Genomic DNA, 23,348 nt, shown 5'->3' with positions numbered 1-23,348 from the left:
AAAATACATTCTTAAAATAAAAATACATTTATGTATCCCACAAATACAAAGTGCTGAACTTGACTTTCAGACTGTACACATGCCTTTTTATTTTTTTATTTTTATTTTTTGTTTTATCAGACTACCTAAATAATTTGCTATTTATTTATTTGGTTGTGCATTAAAAAAAAATAACAATGTAAAGCCTGATATATGAAGGAATTTATGAAAATGTAATGAAATCTAATGAAAATCTTTTTTTTTTTTTTTAAAGAATCATATTTAATAAATCAGACTTGAATGGCTCACAAAGTGCCCAAATGATTTGCTATTTTTTTTTTTTTTTTTTTGGTTGGTGCATTAAAATAGCCATTTAACAATGTAAAGCCTGACGTATGAAGGAATTTATGAAAAAGAATATTTTTTAAGAATCATATTTAATAAATCAGGCTTGAATGGCTTACAAAGTATAATATAGAAAAATATGGAGCTCATACTCCAGGAGGAAGAAACAGAAGACCAAACTAAGCAAAAATAAATGCAATTTGGTGCAGATTCTGATATTATATGGCCAAAAGTAAGATGTAAATCAATGAAAAGTCTTACCATATTATTTTAATGTATTATCGTAACACAGTGGTTTGTAGTGCAAACAATTAGTGTTTGCCGCACTTTGATATTATTCTTGTTATTTCCCTATAGTGGATAATCAACCGAAAGTCTAAACACATTAACAGAAAACAGCTTACTTCCACATTGAAAAATAAGGTGGATATACTGCAGTATTTAGTGAGCAATAACCTGCTCCTTTATGAACATTGTACAAGCTTGTCTGTGGTGATACACATGAACCTTCATCTCTTTCTCTCTCTCCATGTGCACACACACATAAAACAATCAAGGTAATGCACCACCCAATAGAGTGCATTTACTATAATTGGCCTCCATACAGCCAGTGTCTTCAGGGAATGCCAATGAGCGGAGAGGTCAGGTACTGGACCCTGGGGAGGCATCAATCTGTGGACATCCGTGATATCCATGGAAACAGACATGAATAAGATCCATATCCAATGCTGAGAGACAAACCAGTCCTCATCAGCTTCCAACACAACCTCCCACCATCTCACATCTTAATAAAACAAGCATGTTTTTGCCATTCAAAACACCCTTTTCATTAAGAAAATTGAGCAGTGGGTAAACGTGCAAGAGTCATTGGTGAGTCAAATGCAATTGTAAAAAAATTGGTCCAGGCTCTGAGTTTAGCAGATGCATCTGAGTGTGTAAATTTTAAAATTCTAGTCAGGTCAGCTGTCATTTTTTTTTTACTAAATATACAGAATGACAGCAAAAACATAAATGTATATGTAAACTATAATTCAACCAGTGCAGTCTGATTTATGACTCAGTTATGAAACAGTTTTTTTAGGCAGTCAGTTTTATTTGCAAGCCAAATAACTGATTCTAGCAGCTTGTTTTGATCAGTTGCTTACAATACTGTTTTTATTTGTGTACTCTTTCTAACCATAAAATATAAGTCTATTAATGTCTTCTAAACTGAAGGGACAAATAAGTGTTAATTATGATTTTATCTGACAATTTTGACTAGTTTCTCGCAAATTACATCTTACAGTTGACTTTTCTTACAAACGCATGTTACAAAGTCAGTATTGCAAGTTATAAACTTGGAAATGTGAGGGGGGAAAAACAGTTTTTATTATTGCATGGTGGAAATGGGCTTACATAGAGTAGATGCTATATTTGAATAAGAATATGTCCTAGTGAAAAATAAATATACAAAAAATGTATTTAAAATACATTTATTACATGTTAAGTATACTACAAATAAATTTACATATTATGTACTGGTAAACTGGTATATTTAAAGTAAACAAACTAGTTTTTTTCTTTAATTGTGTCGAAGTATATACTTAAAGGGATGGTTCGGAGTAGAATTGACTTCATTGCTATGCACTCCGAAGCCCATCTAAATACCCCATCCGAAGTTTTTTTTACCTTAGTCGAACATTTATGGAGATATTAGAGTTTTTCGAATTGCTTGTTGCAGGAGTGAATGGTACATGTGATGTATCTCGTAAATTGCACCACTAAACGTGCAAGTAATCTTACCAAACTTGTACAGTAGTGTAAATAGGTTATGTACTCACAAAACGCTGCATCGGAACATTTGTAAGTCCACCATGAGTGTTTTAAAAACACGTTTTACCCGAGAACTACTAGTCTCAGAAACTACAAGTCGACGTCACTTCCCTGGTTTGAAAAAAGCACGTAAAAGTCCTCCTACTACATCTGTGTGCATGTCAACTTGTAGGAGGACTTTTACGTGCTTTTTTCAAACCAGGGAAGTGACGTCGACGTGTCGCCATTTGTAGTTTTTGAGACTAGTAGGGATCGGCTAAAACGTGTTTTTAAAACACTCATGGTGGACTTACAAATGTTCTGATGCAGCATTTTGTGAGTACATAACCTATTTACACTACTGTACAAGTTTGGTAAGATTACTTGCACGTTTAGTGGTGCAATTTACGAGATACATCACATGTACCATTCACTCCTGCAACAAGCAATTCGAAAAACTCTAATATCTCCATAAATGTTTGACTAAGGGAAAAAAAACTTCGGATGGTGTATTTACATGGGCTTCGGAGTGCATAGCAATGAAGTCAATTCTACTCCGAACCATCCCTTTAAGCATATTTGATTGCTATAGTGGAACTATTTCAAGTATACTTCAGGCACTCTTTAAATATTTTGCATTCAAAGACCGATTTTATTTAAATATCATACAATCCCCATCGGTAGTGACATTAAAAGATGTTTTAGCTTTAATATTAAGAAATGTGCATTGTGCACAAGTAGCACTCCAAATAAAGCTAAAATACACTATTTATATCAGTAAGTCTTCATGCAGACCAATGCTGAGAGACAGACCAGTCATCAGCTTCCAACCAGCCTCCCACCGTCTGGTATCTTAATAAAACAAGCATGTTTTTGCCATTCAAAACACCCTTTTCATTAAGAAAATTGAGCAGTGGGCAAACGTGCAATTGCAAGAGTAATTGGCGAGTCAGAAGCAATTGTGAAAAATTGGCCCAGGCTCTGCGACGCCGAGTTTAAAAGGGCACCTTGAGCAGATGCGTGGATTTTAAAATTCCAGTCAGGTCAGCCGTCATAACTCAAGCACGTGGACAGAAGAGACGTCCGTCTGAAGGACACTGAAGCAGCACTCAGCTTTATTAAATTAAGGCTCCTCTGCCAAAATATACAACAGAAAAAAGCATCTTCTGTCAGCCAGGAGGCACATGGAGCTGTTTTAGGGGCTGCATTTGAAGCCAGAGCTGAAAGCTCACGTGGGTCGTTGCGAGCTGGACGCGCAGTTGAAACAGCTTGCCATCGATGTCTAGCCCATCTGCCCTCATGCCATGCCTTGATATGAAAGCACAGCATTGAGATTCACAGTCATTATGCTTTTAAGGATGTTCTGCGTTAAAAGAAATGAGAAACAAATCCTGGAAATGAATGGTGTTGGTGCAAATGCGTCTCTGTTTTTATAAGAGTAGTGCATGCTGTCTTAAAAATAATGCATTTAGGCAGTAAAAGTATGTTTTTTAGATGAATGTCAAAGAAACTGATTATAATTCATAAAGGTTTCAGAATTTGCATGTGGATTGATGACTTGTTGGCAACTTACACTTCTGAATGTGTCACATTAGTGAGTAACTGTGTATATTTTCTCCTCAGGCCCTGATTCAGCTGCCAGTCTATATTTCCCAATGCGAGGAGGTTCGTGTGTTCTTTGAGACGCGTCCCGAAGACCTGAACCCACCAAAAGAGTATGCAATACACACACATATATGCAAAATCAGTCAAAGTGACACAAAACTGAATCAACCTTAATTTATTTTAAGGGGTTGACTAATAAATCAACTAAAGCAGCACTAAGGAGTTTTTTTTTTACCTTAAAATAATGTTTCCGAACTCGTGTCAGTGGTTCATCAACTCATAACAGGGTGAAACGGCACTTTCGTATTCGTTTTGCGACCCTCTATCGGCCAGAACAGCACTATGTAAGTTTGGGTCGTCGGGTCGTGGTTTTGTAGTTCAAATGAGACTACAAATGCGGCTTGCTTTACGGAAAAAAAAAATAGCAAACTATGTCATTATTATGTTTTATTTCGTTTTCATACTTTCATAAAGTCATGCAACATACTCTACCTTGTCACTGGACATCGTTATTTCCAAAGCCGGTCCTGGATAGCCTCCAAACAAATAACACGCATGTGACGCGACGGTAGGGTTCAATTATTTACGACAGCGGTAATGGACAATTCCCCTTCTAACCTGTAGAGGGAAAAGTTACTTGGTGTTGCTTTAATCAATAAATAAATAGCCACTAGCCTTTACAGCTCACTAAATCAACAATTTGGATTTTTGAAAAAATAAAAAAAATAATAAAACAAATAAGTAAATAGTTATGTCATGAACAAACACATATTCATACTGTGTGATTAAAATAATAGTAATAATATGCACAAATTGCAATATTATTATTATTGTTATTATTATTAAATGCAATATTATAATAGCACCTTTGGCTAAAATAAAATAAACATGAACTAAAAAAATAAGTTGAAATTGAAATAAGTTCAATGTTTTTTTTTATATATTTTATTTTAGTTAATGAACTCGTCCTTTGAAAGACTAAAATAACTAAAAATGAAAACTATATAGACATACAAGCAAAAAATTATAATTTAAAGAAAAATATTAATAACAAAGATTATAATAGTATGTCAATGATAAAATTAACAGCATGCATAATAGTAGTATACTGTGTTTTTAAAACTGATTTTACATTAATACATATATATACACTGCTGTTCAAAATTCTGGGATCAGTCAGATTTTTACCATTTACCAAGACTACCATTTAAAAGTTTGGGGTCAGTGCATTTTTATTTCTTTTTTTGAAACAACTTAATACATTTATTCAGCAAGGATGTGTTAAAAACAAAAAGTGATAACAAAAACTTTTTTTTTTTAATAAAAGATTTATATTTTGACAATTTTAAAATATTTGCCAGCACAACTGTTGCCAACATCAATAATTCTAATAATAAATCAGCATTTCAGAATGATTTCTGAAGGATTATGTGACACTTAAGACTGGAGTAATGGCTGATGAAAATTCAGCTTTGCATCACAGCAATAAATTATATTTTAAAGTATATTAAAATAGAAACCATTATTTTATATTGTAAAAACATTCCGCAATATTACTGTTTTCTTCTGCATTTTTGATCAAATACATGCAGCCTTGATGAGCAGAAGATACTTTTTTTGAAAAACATTACAAGTCTTACTGATCCCAAACTTTTGAATGGAAATTGATATATTTAACTTTACTATGAACATGAATATCTAACTTGCATATCTTCATTTACAGGGAACCCAGTGGAAAAAAGAAATCAGGTAAGGAACTGATGTTTTTGAGGTAGTGCCATGCATAGTTGGATTTGAGAGTATTAGTTGACATTGAGTGTGGTTAGTGTGCCCTCTGCTGACCATGCACTTCAGAAATGTTTCATTTGAGCTACAAAATGTGCAGCTCGCACCCTTTACTGTGGATGCTTTTCATTCCCAACTCTTCCACCTTCGCCCTCACTCCTGCTCTCATTCATGTTCCCTCATCAGGCATTGTGGAGCGAGCGACTTCTTTCCTAAAGAGAGGTAGTAACAGATACTTGCTTAGCCATGCTCTTTGTGTGTGAGCCCTCGAAGTGCGGCCCTTCCGCGGGAGGGCGTTTCTTAGGTGGGCAAGGGCAAAAGCTTTGTGCTCCGTTCCTGTGTGATGTGCATGGCGGTGTGGTGGTGGGTTACTGGAGGACCATTTAGCCGATAGTTTAGCAGCTAGTATGTAATGGTAGGGATGTAACGATGCACTCCAAGCCGGTTGAAAAGTCGGTTGAGATCTTAACGATACGTGATACATTTGATCTTCCATATAATGCATATTAAAGCAATGTTTATAAGCACAGCGCTGTTTTGTTTACAGTGGTAATCAAGGAAATGCTGTAACGCTGCTGTTTCGTAAGCACCACCTGCTGGCAGAGAGAGAATCTGCACTCTCGTTCAGTCCGTCTGCTGTTTTTGTTCAGATATTTTATGTTGTATAGTTTCAAAGCTAAATTTAGACCACTCTGTTTTTTCTCCGATTTTTTTTAATTATACAATCTACTTTTGATTAAAGGAGTAGTTCACTTCCAGAACAAAAATCTACAGATAATGTACTCAGCCCCTTGTCATCCAAGATGTTCATGTCTTTTTTTCTTCATTCGTCTAGAAATGATGTTTTTTGAGGAAAATAGTGGACTTCTGTGGTGTCCCAAGTTTGAACTTCCAAAATGCAGTTTAAATGTGACTTTAAACGAAAAGTATATAAATTGTAATAAAAAATAAATAAATAAAAAGTCCACTATACAGTTTTGTTGTTCGGATGCACCGAAATGAAAATTCTTGGCCGAAGCCGAACAAAATTACACACTGTATTTTGTCCATTTTTTTCACCATTGCATAAATTAAACAGCCAATATTTGCTTTTTACAGTTTTGTCTTGCTTTTCAAAGAAAAAAATCAATTACAAAAATAACAATTTAAAAATATTTATTTAACAATGAACATTTTTAACATTCTAGTAGATATTATAGCCTACAAACAAAGCACATTTAACTAAAAATTTATAAGTTAGTAAAATAATATTTGGCCATTTTTAAGACCCCTTCTTGAATCAGGCGTGTTTTTAATGTACAAATAAATGCAGCCTTGCTGTGCAAAGGAGAATGTTAGAATAAATGTATTAATAGAGCTGTTGGAATGATTGTTATCATTATTTTTGTCTTACTTTTTTACATTTTTATTTTACAGAACGACAGTTAAATGCCAATACAAACATTTATGAATGTTGACTTTTATTTAGTGGTAAACCCGCTAGAAGACCTCAGTCCTGGTTTTTGCTGACAGCAGCAGATTTGTGAATGATCGTCATCTTTGGGCTTTGAACCCTGGCTAAGGAGCTGCTGTCAGAATAAACACAATTGGTGTCTGGTGTATTAGACAACAGAACGTTCTGGAGTTGATTGACTAATGGATGATTTCAGTCATCATACAGTAACCTTTCTCTTCTCATGAAGACATGCGATGCGCTTCTAAACAGTCTCTCGCTGTCGCTGCTTGGAATGATGTTTGTATCTTTCTTGGACAGTTTTAAATGCTTCCACACTGACCACATGTTTGCTGCATTAGTGCACGCCTCTAGTTGATTGTGTCACGTCATTGTTCTCTATCATTTATTTGGCCTTTTCGCTTATTCCGCCGAATTATTTTGGTTGCCGAACATTCGGTGCATCCTTAATTTTTGTTCTGGAAGACAAAACTGCTTGTGCTAAATGTATGGTTTGAATTGGGATTCAAATGCAGTGGTTTCCTCTAATTTTAAATAAAAAAGAGCACAGGCAAAGCCTTAGTTTGTTTCAATGAAGAGATTTATTTTATTTGTAGTATTTATTTTTTTGAAAATCAAATAAATAATTCAAATTCAAAGACATGTATTTATTTAAACATTCTACTTAGTTTTGTTATATGACATTTCAATTTCACAAAGAAATGTGCAGCATTTTGTCTGAGAAATAACAAAAGGACACATTTTCATTTATAATTTGTCTTAAATCGCATGTTGTTTAAAAAACTGTGAGAAAAGTCTATTGTGAAATCATTATAGTAAATGGTATCGCATCGTGAGTTGAGTGAATCGTTACATCCCTGTGAAATGGTGCTGGTCATGGTTATAGTGTTCGTTTATCGTAGTAGTGCTTCAGCAATAAAGCAGATCTTAATTATGACTTTTTCTTCACAGGGTAAAAGAGAGCGGTGCCTACACCAAATGAATATATGCATTTTGAGTTAAAATATGTATGTTTTTGACATGCTTTGTGAGATGCAAGTAGTAAAAAAAAATATGAGGACAAATTTGATAACTTATTTTATATTGTAGTGCATGACTGGTGAATTAGTTGTGCTCTCTTCAACCTTGTGATTAAAATGTTCATCAGGGCTCGTAGATTTATATAATCATTTCTGTAACTTTTTGACTCGTTAAATATTGTAAATGCTTTAGCAGCTTGTGTTGAATTCAGTAGAAATTACACTTTATCTGTGAATGATTTCAAAAGAATAAGAAGCGAGGAATACACTGCAAAAAATGCTTTTCTTACTCAGACAAAATATTTAAAATTTCTTCAAGAAGGATTTCTAGACAAGTAAAAATAATCTGCCATTGGGGTAAGTAAAAATATCTTATCTAAACAGAAAACAAGACTATTTTTCTGACCCCATTGGCAGATTATTTAGCTTGTTCTAATCAAAAACTCACTTAATTTTGACTATTTTTTTCTGAAAACAAGACAATAAATTTTACTCCTTGATTTAAGAATTTTTTGAAATTTTGGCTGGAAACAACAAATAATCTAAGTAAGAAAAGCATTTTTTGCAGTGTATTGTCTAAAGGAAACAGGATGCTTTACATTATATTTGCATTTACTCACCTTTATGTTGTTCCTTCCTTCTTTCCTCCGTTCTACAGAAAAGGATAAATTTCAGGGATCATGCATATGAGGGTTTACAAGGATTAGTAGTTGTCTATCGATTTAATTTGTGTTTCAAAGATGATTTCTGTCCTTTCATTGAAGTCTACACAACCAGAACTTAAGTGATTCAAAAAGTTAATAAAGATGTTGTAAAATGAACCCATAAGTCTTCTGAAGAGACGCAATCACTTTATATGATGAACAGATTTTATGTAAAATGTTATTCTCATATTAACACTGACCAATGCATTATTAAGAAGCTTATTAAATATGGTAAACAGAACTACATACAATTGAACTCATCTGAATATTATTTTTGTGACGTTTTTATAAACTTTTTGAATAGTCAAAGTGTTGGTTGCATGGACTGTCAACAGTGAGATTAAAATATTTTCATTTGTCTTTTGGGTTTGGTACAACATGAGTGTGAGTAAATAAGAGAATTAAATTTTTGTGTAAGTTGTAAACCTATATAAAAACTGCAAAAAAAAAAGTTTTTCTTACTTAGATTTTTTGTCTTGTTTCCAGCCATAATATCGAAAAAATCTTAAACAGGGTATCCGCGGATCCTTAAAAAGTCTTAAATAACGTTTTCCTAATATAAGGCCTTAAGAAGTCTTAAATTCAGTTTCGATAGGTCTTAAATAGTTTTGGTCACATTTCCGCTGAAATATCTTCGGTTGTCATTACTTAATTAAGGTCCTGATGGAAAATATCAGGTAAAGCATAAAGAAAATGCCATTCTAACAGCATCTTTACATCCATTTTCACCGCTCCCAGCACCCATAAATATAATAAATATAAATCGAAATTTCATGCCTGACCGAAAAAAAAAAAACAGCCTGATTAAAACTGGAGAGACAAAAATAACCAGCGAAGCATCGAAAGGCAAGAAAGATTCCTATTTTAATACAATCAGTGTAAACGGCAATTGATAATGGATAGATCTGGTTTATTTGTGGCATACTTTAACAAATGAGCGTAACTGCGCATATAAAAAAACTAAAGAAATACACTGAGGGAACAATTGCAAATGTGTAGTTTATTTATAACATGATATAGTTCGGTAATATACCAAGGGAGCTTTTTGCTGAATATTTTCACGATTACAGATGTTACATTAATTTTAGTTTAATAAACTTGTTAGTGAAGTAGTTACTTACATTTTAGACAAAATGTTTAATGTTTTGTTCTGTTTCACCAACAAAAATAGTTCCAAACAAGGATGACAGCAGAAGTATAGCACATTCTCCAAGCATCGTTTTACTACTAAATGCTTCAGCGTTTTTGCTCGAATCAGTTGAAATAACTCAATAACTCACTCATGATTAACTTAGTTAATCAGTTTAGTATGCTTAAAAGTATGCATCCCCACCCCAACATATCTAATTTGTACATTCATAAATGTATTGTAAATGATATAATCTGACTGCTAACAGCCATATAGAATTTGATAAACTGTAATCATTTCAAAGGTGATGCATACATTTCAAAAGTAAAAAATGGCCTTTATAAAGGTAAATCAAATATGCAGATTTAAGATGTAAAAGATGATAGAGCACTGATGAAAATATTGCTTCAGAATAAATAGTTTACATCACCAGATATCTCTAAGTGGTACTTTTATGGGGACATCTGTGTGGAATAGTATCTGCTTATATGAAAAGTTCACTGTATATTTTGTTTACTTTTTACAGTAAACACATTAAATATTACATATATGCATGTAATATAACATAAATTTCCATTACAGGTTTAGGTCTTAAATTTCATATAAGGTGGTGTTAAAAAGGTCTTAAAAATTCTTAAATTTCAGACTGCAGATACCCTGTTAAATCAAAAATTATTGTCTTGTTTTCACAAAAAAACAAGTAAAATTAATTGAGTTTTTGCTTAGAACAAGCAAAATAATCTGCCAATGAGGTAAGTAAAAAAAAAACTTATTTCAAACAGAAAATAAGATTATTTTTCTTACGCCATTGGCAGTTTCAAGCAAAAATACACTTAATTTTAACTATTTTTTTCTGAAAACAAGACAATAATTTTTATTAGTCTAGAAATTTCTTTTTGATTTAAGATTTTTTTAGATATTTTGGCTGGAAACAATTTACTTTTTTTGCAGTGTAAGATGTGCATATGAGATGTTTTTTGAGAGAACCTCATGAAATCATTCACAGAAATGGATGAATCAGTTCAGCTGGAACACAGTCAGTATCTGCTTCAATGATTTGGTACGAATCAGCAAACTAATCTTCATGCACTGCACTGGTGTTGTCCATGCCGTGAATTATATCGTTTTAGCCTCTAATAAATGTGCTTTGCAGAATAATCAAGACATATTTTATCTAGAAATCCCCTAAAATTAGCCATTAAATAATAATTCCCCTCTGTTCCGTATCTGCCGCAGCGGTGTTGCTGGTTTGGTGTGGGTTTGTTTCCTTGCAAAACTCTCAGCACTAAAAACTCTGGCTTTCCTGCTTTGATCTTTTCCAATCACGTTTGCTTCTTTCTCCTCTGGTGGTGGTGGGACACCAGGAGAGTTGTCCATAGCTGTCCCCTCTGTCCCTCCAGGAGGAGACTTGTCCTCAGCTGACCCGCTGCTGCTGGACCAGTACGTGGCCGTCACCGACTACGAGAAACAGGAGAGCTCTGAGATCAGTCTGTATGTGGGGCAGATGGTGGAGGTCATCGAGAAGAACGAGTCTGGTAGGATCCTATGCTGGTATTGTCAGTCACAACAATAATTCATCCAGAGCTGTTAAGTCCAGCGCCGTACACAGGGTTTTATAAATAATGATGTCCAAAAACTGTTGAAGCCCGTTCCCGCCACTGAATAAAAAATGTTAAAAAAAGGTAATTGCTGCTTTTTATCTTACAGTTCTTACTTTTTTTTCCCCAAATTGCGTGATATAAACTCGCCGTTGTAATATAAAGTCAGAATTGTGGGATAGAAACTTGCAATTCTGACATTCTTCCTCAGAATTCTGACTTTTCGTGCAATTTAGAAATTTTTCTTAGAACTACATCCAACAATTCCGACTTTTCTTGCAATTTTGACATTTTCTTGGAATTATATCCAACAATTCCGACTTTTCGCGTAATTTTGACATTTTCTTGAAATTATATCCCACAATTCCGACTTTTCGCGCAATTTTGACATTTTCTTGGAATTATATCCCACAATTCCGACTTTTCTCACAATTTTGACATTTTCTTGAAATTATATCCCACAATTCGGACTTTGTCTCGCAATTTTGAAATTTTCCTGAAATTATATCCCACAATTCGGACTTTTCTCGCAATTTTGAAATTTTCCTGAAATTATATCCCACAATTCGGACTTTGTCTCGCAATTTTGAAATTTTCCTGAAATTATATCCCACAATTCGGACTTTTCTCGCAATTTTGAAATTTTCCTGAAATTATATCCCACAATTCGGACTTTTCTCGCAATTTTGAAATTTTCCTGAAATTATATCCCACAATTCGGACTTTGTCTCGCAATTTTGAAATTTTCCTGAAATTATATCCCACAATTCGGACTTTGTCTCGCAATTTTGAAATTTTCCTGAAATTATATCCCACAATTCGGACTTTTCTCGCAATTTTGAAATTTTCCTGAAATTATATCCCACAATTCGGACTTTGTCTCGCAATTTTGAAATTTTCCTGAAATTATATCCCACAATTCGGACTTTTCTCGCAATTTTGAAATTTTCCTGAAATTATATCCCACAATTCGGACTTTTCTCGCAATTTTGAAATTTTCCTGAAATTATATCCCACAATTTCGGACTTTGTCTCGCAATTTTGACATTTTCTTGAAATTATATCCCACAATTCCGACTTTTCTCGCAATTTTGACATTTCCTTAAATTACATCCCACAATTCTATATTTTTCTCGCAAAATGTGTTTTTTCTTGCAATTGCAAGATTATATCTTACAATTCTGACCTTTGTCTCACAATTCTATTTTTTGTCGCAAATTGTGAGTTTGTATCTCGCAATTCTGACTTTTTAAACTCGCAGTTGTAAATTATGAAGTCAGAATTAAAGGGATAGGATAGAAACTTGCAATTCTGACTTTTTTCCTCACAATTCTGACATTTTTCTCGCAAAATGTGTTTTTTTTCTTGCAGTTCTGGCTTTTTTCTTGCAATTGCAAGATTATATCTCGTAATTCTGACTTTTGTCTCACAATTTTTTTTTTTTTTTGTCGCAATTGTCTTTTTTGTCGCAAATTGTGAGTTTGTATCTCGCAATTTTGACTTTTTTTCTTAGAACTGTGTGATTTTTAACTCGCAGTTGTAAATTATAAAGTCAGAAATAAAGGGATAGGATAGAAACTTGCAAAAAGTGAAAAATGCGAGAAAAGTCAGAATTGTGAGGAAAAAAGTCGGAATTGCAAGTTTGTATCTCACAATTCTGACTGATTCTTTTTGCAAAATGTGTTTTTTTCTTGCAATTATGTTTTTTTTCTTGCAATTGCAAGTTTATATCTCACAATTCTGACTTTCGTCTCAATTTTTTTTGTCGCAGTGCTCACTTTTTTTCTTCCTTTTTTTTTGCAATTCTGTCTTTTTTGTATTAATTACGAGTTTGCATCTCGCAATTCTGACTTTTTTTCTTAGAATTTTATTTTATTCGATGGTGGAAATGGGTTCCCATTAAAAACAAACAGTAAAAAAAAAAAAAATCTCAGTAACAAGACTCTCAAATGTAAAAATCAGGTTAAATATTCAAATGAATGATCCTCACTACAAACTACAGGGTCTTTTTGTGAAATTATACTGTCTTTATTCCATCATTTTGGATTAAAATGATAAAAATGTGTCTAAAACAATACATAAACATAAGTGAAATGTGTTTTAAATGAGTAATTTGTACAAGCATCAAAGATCAAACAGTTTTAGCAACTTGTTTCTTTCCTGTGTTTTTGAACTAATCGATTCAATGAATAGTTAAATTGCTCACTCATAAGGACAGTCACTTGTCTCCACCTACTGGCTAAATGATGCAAGTTGCATTGAAGTCACTAATAAGTCACCACTGAAACATGCAAACACAGACATGCAGAGACATACAAATGGTAAAAAGTCCCAGTGTATGTGTATGTGCACATTGAAGCAAAAAAGTCAAGTTAATATTAAGCCGATATATTTTACAACTTGGAAAACATGTATTTGCATTTTACGTATACATGTATTTTACGCCTTGGAAACAGAGGCCCAGGCCTCTCACCTCAGGGAACTCAATGTTGGGTACGGTCATGGTTAAATGTTGTTAAAACAATAGCTCAGCCTAAAATTAATGTCATGTGCTCACCCTCATGATGTTCCAAACTTGTCTGATTTCCCAGGTTGGTGGTTTGTTAGCACTGAGGACGCTCAAGGATGGGTACCAGCCACATGTTTGGAAGTTCAGGATGACCCTGATGATTTCTCACTCCCAGCAGATGAAGGTAGACAGTTCTGTTTGTCATCAAATGTTCATCAGCATCAGTCTCACCAGAATCAAATGTCTGCAAAAACAAAAAGTCCTGTTTGTTCAGATTTGGCATCTCTAAAGGTGAAGTGTGTCATTTGTTGAATGCTTGTTCCTAGTTTAATAATCACAAACTAGAAGAATGACAACTAGAAGTAAGTGATTCATGGGTTGTCAAGATTTTAAACTCTTTTTGTGCTATTTCTGGCTTAAACAAATGATTTGATAAAACAACAAAAGGTCAATATAGTCTCTACTCTACAAAAAATGATTTTCTTACTTAGATGTTTTGTCCTGTTTCCAGCCAAAAGATCTAATAATTCTTAAATCAAGAAGGATTTTCTAGACAAGTAAAAATACATTTTGTTTTCAGAAAAAAAAAACAAGTCAAAATTAAGTGCATTTTTGCTTGAAACAAGCAAAATAATCTGCCAGTGGGGTAAGCAATTTTTTTTTATTTCAAACATAAAACAAGATTATTTTTCTTACCCCATTGGCAGATTATTTTGCTTCAAGCAAAAATGCACACAATTTTGACTTGTTTTTTTTTTTTTGAAACAAGAAAAAAAAAAATCTAAGTAAGAAAATAATTTTTTGCAGTGTAAAGGTAAATGTCTTGTATTCTTGTATTAGTAATGCTACAACTTTCAACAGATCTCCATTATTTGTCATTCATTTGACCAAAACAAAACAGCTTAAGCTTTAAAAAGCTCTGCTCATGAACACTAGAATATGGAAATAACTTCCACTGGACTTTCTAACCATACTGCAAAAATCTGATGTTCTTCCTCAGTATTTGTCTTGTTCAATGCAAATGTCTAAATATTCTTAAATCAATATATATTGACTTGAGAAGCAAATTTTTTTTGAGAGGCCTAATCAAAATCAAAGAAGTGTTGGAAAGGGAGTCTTGCTCAGATGTTACTCAGAAAGAGAGATGAGAAGGTTAGAGTTACTCTCAGTTCTTCAAATGCGAGTGCAGGCTTTATTTCAGTTCTGCACTACATGGCAAAGATGGGATATTTGGTAGGCATATCTAGTATCTAGTGACTTGAAGGTTTTCACATGTGTCTGCTTGCTCTCTGCTGGAGTGTGCCGGAGATTCTGGTCACTGCCGAGGCACGTTGGTCGCCGGCGTACTTTAGGGGATCTGTTCAGCACAGGCTTTGGCCAAGGTGGAGAGCACAGCACTTTATCACTCTATTGTGACCATGGCCTGACCCACGCATGCGTTCGTGACCCCTGCATGCGGTGCATGTGCTGCAGCCTATATGTCTTGTAGAATTGACCACAGCACTTATTTGAAATACTTTAATTTTACTTTTAATTTTGCAAAAGGATTTGCCAAAGCATGTGAAATAACTCATGTCCCTGTGAATTACATGGTGTTGACTGATGCATGACTTTTCATGAAAACTCTGAATATTTAAATGTCAAACAATCAAACACAATCACAATTTAAACAATTTAGAGGGATAGTTCACCCAAGAATTAAAAAATGCTGTTAATTAATCACCCTCAGACCATCCAAGATGTAGCTGACTTTTTTCTTCAGTAGAACAAGAATATTTTTAGCTATAAACCGTGAGGCTTGGTGATTCATAAAATGCTGCCCATGTTTGAAAGTAAAAAGCATATTAAGGAATGCTGAAAAAATCCCTCTGCACTCCAAAAATGCTTTTTGTTTCCAGCGGAAATATCTAAAAATTCTTAAATCAAGAAGGATTTTCTAGACGAGTAAAAATTATGTTCTTGTTTTCAGAAAAACAAAAAGTCAAAATGAAGTGCATTTTTGCTTGAAACAAGCTGAATAAGCTGCCAATGGGGTAAGAAAAAAAATCTTGTTTTCTGTTTGAAATAAGATTATTTTGCTAACCCCATTGGCAGATTATTTTGCTTGTTTCAATCAAAAACTCACTTCATTTTGACTTTTTTTTTTTCTGAAAACAAGAAAAAAATTTTTTACTTGCCTAGAAAATCCTTCTTGATTTAATCATTAGATATTTTGGCTGGAAACAAGACAAAACATCCAGGTAAGAAAAGCATTTTTGCAGTGTGTCTCGTAATGATATATTAAGGTCTTATGAAGCGAAATGATCAGTTTGTGCAAGACATTGAACATTATTTATAACATTATTACCTGTAGTCCAGAGCTTTAGACAAATGGTCCAGAATGATGTTATTAATGATTCTTTTGAACCCTTTTTTTTTTTTGAACTAGAGAAGTGTCTGAATCAGTTTCTGTAAAAAGGTGAGCTGATGAAGACAAGTTTATTGACTTTATATGCTTGAGACATGTTTCACATCATAACTTAGTGCTTTTATAATATAATTGCGTACACGTTATGCTATTGCATGATTATGTAAATAAACTGGTGATTTTAACCAGTTCATTGAAACGAACTCTTTACAAAAGAAACACATTTTCACATTCTTAGGAGGTTATGGATTACAGGTAATAATGTTGTAAATAATGTAAGATTTCTTGCACCGAGTGATTATTTCACTTCATAAGACCTTAATATATCATCAGAAGCCATAATACTTTGACATAAGTATAATACTTTAACTCAAAATGATGCCTTAAACCATACAGCTTGTTGAGTCTAGTATTATGTTAACTATATCAGAAATAAATCTGAATAACCCATATTTTCAAAGTTTCACTCTGTTTATTTTGTTTTGTGCAGTACAACCAAAATATATGAGGTCAAAGAAGAAATAAAAATAAATAAATAATGTTAAAGCTAAAGTTTGTATCTGGCATAGAACTGAATCTATGAATAGAGATCAAAAGAATTTAAACTATGAAACCTGGTGTACTCATGTTATGTTTAGATTGTGATTTTGTTGGTAGCATGTGAAAATAATCATTCTTTCCAGCAGATGTGCTTATGCTGTCAATACTTTGAGTCTCTGGTCAGATCCTCCCCACCCTCCTTCATCTGCTATTCATCAGAAAGCTCGAAACAGAAAGAGGAAATGCAGATTACAAGCAGTCATTTACTGTAAAAGTACAAATATAAAAAGCAAAACTTTTTCCACTATATCATATTTACCACTGCACGTTTTCAACTATTTTGGCAAAACAATGAAAGCATTTTAAGCTCTAAAAAAAAAAAAAAAAAAAAAAAAATGTGGATGTTATTGTTTTTAAGCAATTGGACAGCTTTAGTGGAACGTTACCGTATTTGTGTACATTTTTGTGCAAAATAAAGAAAACATAAGTGGTAAACAGGCTGTAGTGGTTGGATGTTATTTGTGTATGGCACGTTTAACTAAAAGTTCGAATATTTCTTTCATATCCTCAGAGGAAAAGTACACTGCGATCTATCCATACGCTGCACGCGATGAAGATGAAATTGATTTGGAGAGAGGCATGGCTGTTGAGGTCATTCAGAAAAACTTGGAAGGCTGGTGGAAGATCAGGTAAAATCATAGGCAAATGTCTTCAGAAAACACACTTAACAGGCATTTTCCTAAGAGCATTGTCCTTTTCGCTCCCATAGATACCAAGGAAAAGAGGGCTGGGCCCCGGCGTCCTATCTGAAGAAGGCTGACATTCTCAGTCAGAAGATGGTTGCTGGCGCTCCAGTTCATGCCAGCACTAATGACCTAGACGTGGCTTGCAAACAGCAGAATGCCAACAAGGAAAACAAGGAGAATCAGCGTGACCGATTTTCACCATTTTCAGAAAGCAAGCTCAGTAAGCAACAGTTTGTTTGATTTTAATCTAAAAAATTCGAATTTAATGTTACTGACAGGAACTAAATTTTTGGAACACCTGGCACAAATGATTTGAGGACAATTTATCAGCCATAAATATTTTTTTACAAGCTTTGAAACCTTTTTTTTTTATTGAAAATACAGGAAATTGTTACTACAACAAATAAACATATTTAACAAAAAAATGTATATATATATATCTGTAGCCATTTGGAATCAGAGGCAGCCACTGCATTGTAATTCAATACAAACAAAGGTGCTTAAATCTTAAATTTGATTGTATAATTTTAACAGAATGGTCTCAATTTAGCTTTGTAAAATTATGCTTCATAAAACATCTGCCTGAAACAAAAACAGCAGACGGACTGCATGAGAATACAAATTCACTCTCTCACAGCAGGTGGCGCTTGTGTAACAGCAGCGATATAGTGTTTCCTTGGTTACCGTTGTAAACATTGCATTAGAATTAAAAAAATGTTACCGGCCAACTCGCATTTGGTGCTTTTCAAGTGTTCATTTCAGGCCCTGGTTACTGAACTAAAGCTTCCTCAAATAGGCTAAATTATCCACAAAAATGTGATCAAGGTACCAAAGTGAAGGAAAAAAATATATATATAAATGCATCCTAAGTTGGTCCTGATGGCCTGATTAGCCCCATTTACTTGCTTAATTGTAGTCCACTCTCAGTGCTTGGTTGCATCAGAAGATGATGTACTGTTGCAACTCCTAACAGGAATAGCCAAAACCAAGAGAAACAAAAGATTGTGACCCTCTAAACTTCCTCTTTTTTTGCAGAAGCTGGAGCACGACAGAGACCTCCACCACGCCGGGATCTTACTATAGTAAGGGTCATCATTTACAAGTGCATCTCAAATATTTCTAATTCTATCTTCAAGGTTCAAGGAGATCTCATTGATTATTTGTGCATCCTCGTTTCCTTTCTTTCCTTCTTTTCATGGCATCTTTGCTCCACCCCTTAAGATCCGCAGGAAGCTTCCTCACTCCTTGTTCCTCACCTCCTCGCAGTGCATTTAGATCAAGGGTTCTCAGCTCTAGCCCCCAAGGACTACTTTCCTGCATTGTTTATCTCCAACCTTGATCAAACTTGCTTGCCTGTACCTTTCTAGTAATCCTGAAGACCTAGATTAGCTTGTTCAGGTGTATTTGATAAGGGTTGGAACTAAACTCTGTGGGAAAGTGGACCTCGAAGACCAGAGTTAAGAATTTAGAGAATTGCCCTTCAAGATGCCTGATTCTAATTGGTTTCTGACTCACAGGCTGGAGGATAGAGGAGCGAGGAAACGAGGAAGCATCAATTTAAGGATTGAGAAGCACCTAAAAATTGCTAATAACTCTTGGCCTGTCTCTTATTCTAGCCACGAGGAGCAAATCTGCCTAAACCTCCAGTGCCCCCACAAGTAGAGGAAGAGTATTACACCATAGCTGACTTTCAGACTACCATCCCAGATGGCATTAGCTTCCAGGCAGGATTGAAAGTTGAAGTGAGTATAGAAGCGGACAACATTTCAGCTATATATTTTCCCCAAGAATATCTACATATACTGAATATCTTGTACTCCCAGGTCATCGAGAAGAACTCCAGTGGCTGGTGGTACATTCAGATCGATGATAAAGAAGGCTGGGCTCCTGTTACATTCATTGACAAATACAAGAAGACTAGCAATGCCACTAGGCCTAACTTTCTGGCTCCACTTCCTGGTGAGATGGGTCAGCTGAAGCTTGATGATACCTCAAGCAATAATACCAACTCTGAGCAAAGTTGGTCCAAACCCTTGCCAGATGAACCTTCATCCAACGCTGATGTTTCCACCCGTTCCAAGCTGAAAGAATGGAAGCCCAATGCAGTCAAAGGCAGCTCCCATTTTCCAGGGCCATTGCCACCTCCTCCATCCTCACCCACGACAGAAGAGAAGCCAGCTTTACCACCAAGGAGAGAATCCATCAACAAGAGCCTGGAACTGGAGGACAAACCCAAAGCAGAGCTTTCTAAACCTCTCCCACCCAAACCACCAGCCCCAGGGGTCATCGTCCCGTTGGTGACTCCAAAAGCAGCTCCTATCAAACCAGACAAACCCCCAGAGATGAAGAAGGAGGAGAAGAACAAGCAACTCTACCTGCGCAATGAGATGGGCTTAGAGTGTGGTCACAACGTCTCGGCCAAGGAGGTGAAAAAGTTCAATCTAAAGCATGTGGCCAAGCAGCCTCCCAAACCCAAACCAGATTTGCAAGAAGACAAGCCGGATTTGTCCAACCCAGCCCCGTTCATCAAGCCGAAACCAGTGCTCAGACCAAAGCCCCCACCTGCAGCCAAACCAGAGCCGGTGGCTAAGAGCGAGCTGGACATCACAAACCTTCGGAGTAAGCTTCGTCCATCTAAACCTCCAGAGCTCGGTGGCAACTCGAGCGATCAGAGTGACGCACCATCCAGCACCCCCCCGAATAATGGCAGAACTTATGAAGAGTCAAAACCCCCCAGTAAGCAACAAAACGGCCACGACCCGTCAGAAACAACTAAGCCACCAACAGCTGCACCAAAAGAGCCTCCCCAAAGGCCTTCTGTGGCACCTAGAAGACCTCCTCCACCAAAGAAGAGTGCTGAGCCAGCCAGTCCTACAGAAGCCAAAGCTCCCCAAAAAGAATTACCGGAGGCCAAGCCATCCGCCCCTCCTCAGAGCAGACCCCCGCCACCCAAAACAAAACCCAAGGAGAAGGAGGAACCCAAGCCCAAAGTACCCGTGCCACCAAAGCCCCTCATTAAGATGGACAAACCGGGGCCTCCAAAAGACAAGCTCCCGCCTCTTATCAAGGATCCGGCCAAAGAGGAGCTGTTCTTAGCTGTGGCGGACTTTGAAGGAGACGAGCAGACGCCTGGCTTCAAAGAGGGCGCCGTTTTCGAAGTTCTGGAGAAAAATAATAACGGCTGGTGGTTTTGTAAAAATGTGAGCGATGGGCCAGTGATGGAGGGCTGGATCCCTTCCAATTACCTGAGCAAGAAACCTTAGGTACTCTCGACACGGCTGCCTAAAGGAAACTTATTTAATTAACATCTTTTATTTATGGGTACCTTTTTTTTAAAATGACATTCCATCCATTGCAAGTTCAAACAGGCCATAATACGTTTGCTTGCTTTTTTATAACTCCATTCCCTTTTGGGGAAAACCTTGTGTGCTTTCGTATGTTAGCACTGAACGTCGAGGTTCTTGCCTATTCTTATGTTATTCCAACCTTATATGTATCGCTAAAGGTTTAAGTGACTAGCAATATATAAATGACTTTTCGCAGCCTTCATGATATTGTGCCTCAATATGATATGCAAAGCGCTCTGTGCTTTTGCCGTAGATTATGCAAAACGTGACGTCTATCAGCAGATTAGAAATTCTATATTACGCATACTATCAAACCGTACAAGTAGCAGGCTTGAGCTTACACGGCAAAATCAACGCCTGGAGATCTTGTTAAACTAGCTTTTCATATTGAAGCTTTTAGTTTACGGAAATTGCTCTGCTTTCTGGTTCTAACACTACAAATCATGTTGCTTATTTATCTACTTTATTGTTTTTTCTTTCAGTCTGCACTTTTTTATAGACTTTACGTAGAAATCTGCACTGCGGAACTGATGAGTAAAGGGAAGCTGCAGAACGAGGAGAAACAGGAAACACAAACACATGGCCTTAAGGTTTACAGAACAGTGGCACCCATTTCTTCTTTCATCTTTATTTGATTTTTGTCACATGAATGTTGTAGCAAACATTGATTTTAAAGAAGAGACCCCTTCTGCATATATACATTAGTGAATAACAGAATACCTCAGAGCAGTCATTGTTTTCTATCGTCAGTATTGCCCAAACAAAGTATTTTCATATCACTGACAAAAGGTGCTTAGATATTTTACAATCATTGTCAAACGTTTTAACATTCATGCTTGACTGGTTTCAAGCATACATTTGATAAACATGTTTATTTGTAACACTACATTTGAAAATGTGGTTTATTATGTTACTAAAATATTTCTTGTCTTGTTTGACAGTTTTGTTATCCATGCATTTATCAGAAAACAGTGTTCAATAGGTGCCCAGTCTGACTTGACAATACCGGGAGCACCGAAAATCTCATTTTGCTCGTTTTGCTCTATGGTCATCAGCTCCTAGTTGCTATAAAAGCACTCATCTATGAAAAAAAAGTGCAACAAATGTAAGTGCCTGAGTTTGGACAGGAAAGTGTTCTTAAGAAGTTTTTGCAAGAAAATGACTGTGGGGAAGAAAAATATGAAGGATAATAGAAAGAAGAGGGCAAATGCTGCAAGTATGAAACTTGAGTTTTATAGAAACATAAAATTTATGTTGAAACTCAAACCAGATAATAATGAACAAAGGCAAGATGACATGGGTAACCTGTTTTGTTTGTTTTCTAAGCATTTTTGTGATGTTCTGTCCGTAGTATTTCAAGTTTTGACTTTTAACTTTTTTTCTTAATGTAAATCAAATAAACATTTCAAATAGTCAAAATTGTTTTATTATTATTTTGAGCAATTTACACTGGCATTAAAACTATGTGAGAGTTATCAACAGTACACTTTTTGCTGTCTTCAGTTTATATAATTGTCTTTCTGGATAATTTCTTTTCAGAATTTATGGGAACTTAATTTTTATTACCAAAACAGAAAGAAATATAACTGGATTTTGAAAGTTCAAAAGTAAGTTTCCTTAAAGTAACTAATAAACGAGAGCTAAACACGTAGATGTACTTTGTTTTTCCTCAAAATATTACACGGATTTTATTTCTTGCAGTAGATCGACAACTTTACAATTGACCACGCTGGAAAAAAAATAATTGGCAATGATATGGACTAATATCAAATTATGTAAACATTCCCTTACATATATTTAATTATCTCAAGTGAATGTGTTTGCTTGGATGTCCATATTTTCTCATGATTTTTTCAGTGATCTTCAGCTGATACAAAATTACCTGAAGGTAACAAGATTTACAAAGTGTTTAATGAAGGCAGAAACACCAGTACTGTACATTTTGGGTTCTGTGGTTTTATTACATGTTATTGAATATCTTGTACTTTTCAAAAATAAGTTCACCAAGTTTACAATGTTATGGCACAATTTTAAGAAAATATAATTGGGCACAAGTTTGGAACCATTCAGATTTATTTACCAAGGCAGTATTTATTTGATTGAAAAATATATAACCCTGCTGAAAAACAACAACAACAAAAAAGCTAAAACCAGTCGCTGGTTGGCTGGTTTTAGAAGGGTTTTAGGCACGTCCATAGCTGGTCAGGCTGGGAGAGCAGCTGAAACAACCAGCTAAAACCAGTTAAGACCAGCCAACAATCTTAGGCTGGTTTTAGCTGTTTTTTGTTTCGTTTCTTTTTCAGCCGGAAATCAATTGGTGAAATATTGATAATGATTTTTTGAAGGATATTGTGACACTGAGGACTGTAGCGGCACAATGGCTGCTGAAAA

At 35.2% G+C, this 23,348-nt stretch overlaps 1 protein-coding gene across 2 annotated transcripts in view; it reads left to right on the top strand.

Annotated features, from left to right (window-relative positions):
* The window catches only part of sh3pxd2b (SH3 and PX domains 2B), a 52,475-nt gene extending 30,099 nt beyond the window's left edge, over positions 1-22,376 (top strand). The window contains exons 5-14 of one of the 2 annotated variants that reach the window (XM_073824460.1): positions 3,739-3,830; positions 5,444-5,469; positions 5,692-5,727; positions 11,211-11,345; positions 14,000-14,101; positions 17,436-17,553; positions 17,634-17,830; positions 18,646-18,692; positions 19,227-19,352; positions 19,434-22,376. In XM_073824460.1, the coding sequence (XP_073680561.1) occupies positions 3,739-3,830; positions 5,444-5,469; positions 5,692-5,727; positions 11,211-11,345; positions 14,000-14,101; positions 17,436-17,553; positions 17,634-17,830; positions 18,646-18,692; positions 19,227-19,352; positions 19,434-20,873 (2,319 nt within the window). In that variant the 3' untranslated portion in view covers positions 20,874-22,376. The remainder of the gene's footprint in view (positions 1-3,738; positions 3,831-5,443; positions 5,470-5,691; positions 5,728-11,210; positions 11,346-13,999; positions 14,102-17,435; positions 17,554-17,633; positions 17,831-18,645; positions 18,693-19,226; positions 19,353-19,433) is intronic. The other variant, XM_073824461.1, reaches the window with a different exon arrangement.
* The last annotated feature ends 972 nt before the right edge of the window (positions 22,377-23,348 follow it).

This window comes from Garra rufa, chromosome 19 (assembly GCF_049309525.1).
Source record: "Garra rufa chromosome 19, GarRuf1.0, whole genome shotgun sequence".
Classification (NCBI taxonomy): domain Eukaryota; kingdom Metazoa; phylum Chordata; class Actinopteri; order Cypriniformes; family Cyprinidae; genus Garra; species Garra rufa.
This window is presented reverse-complemented; position numbering and strand designations above follow the sequence as displayed.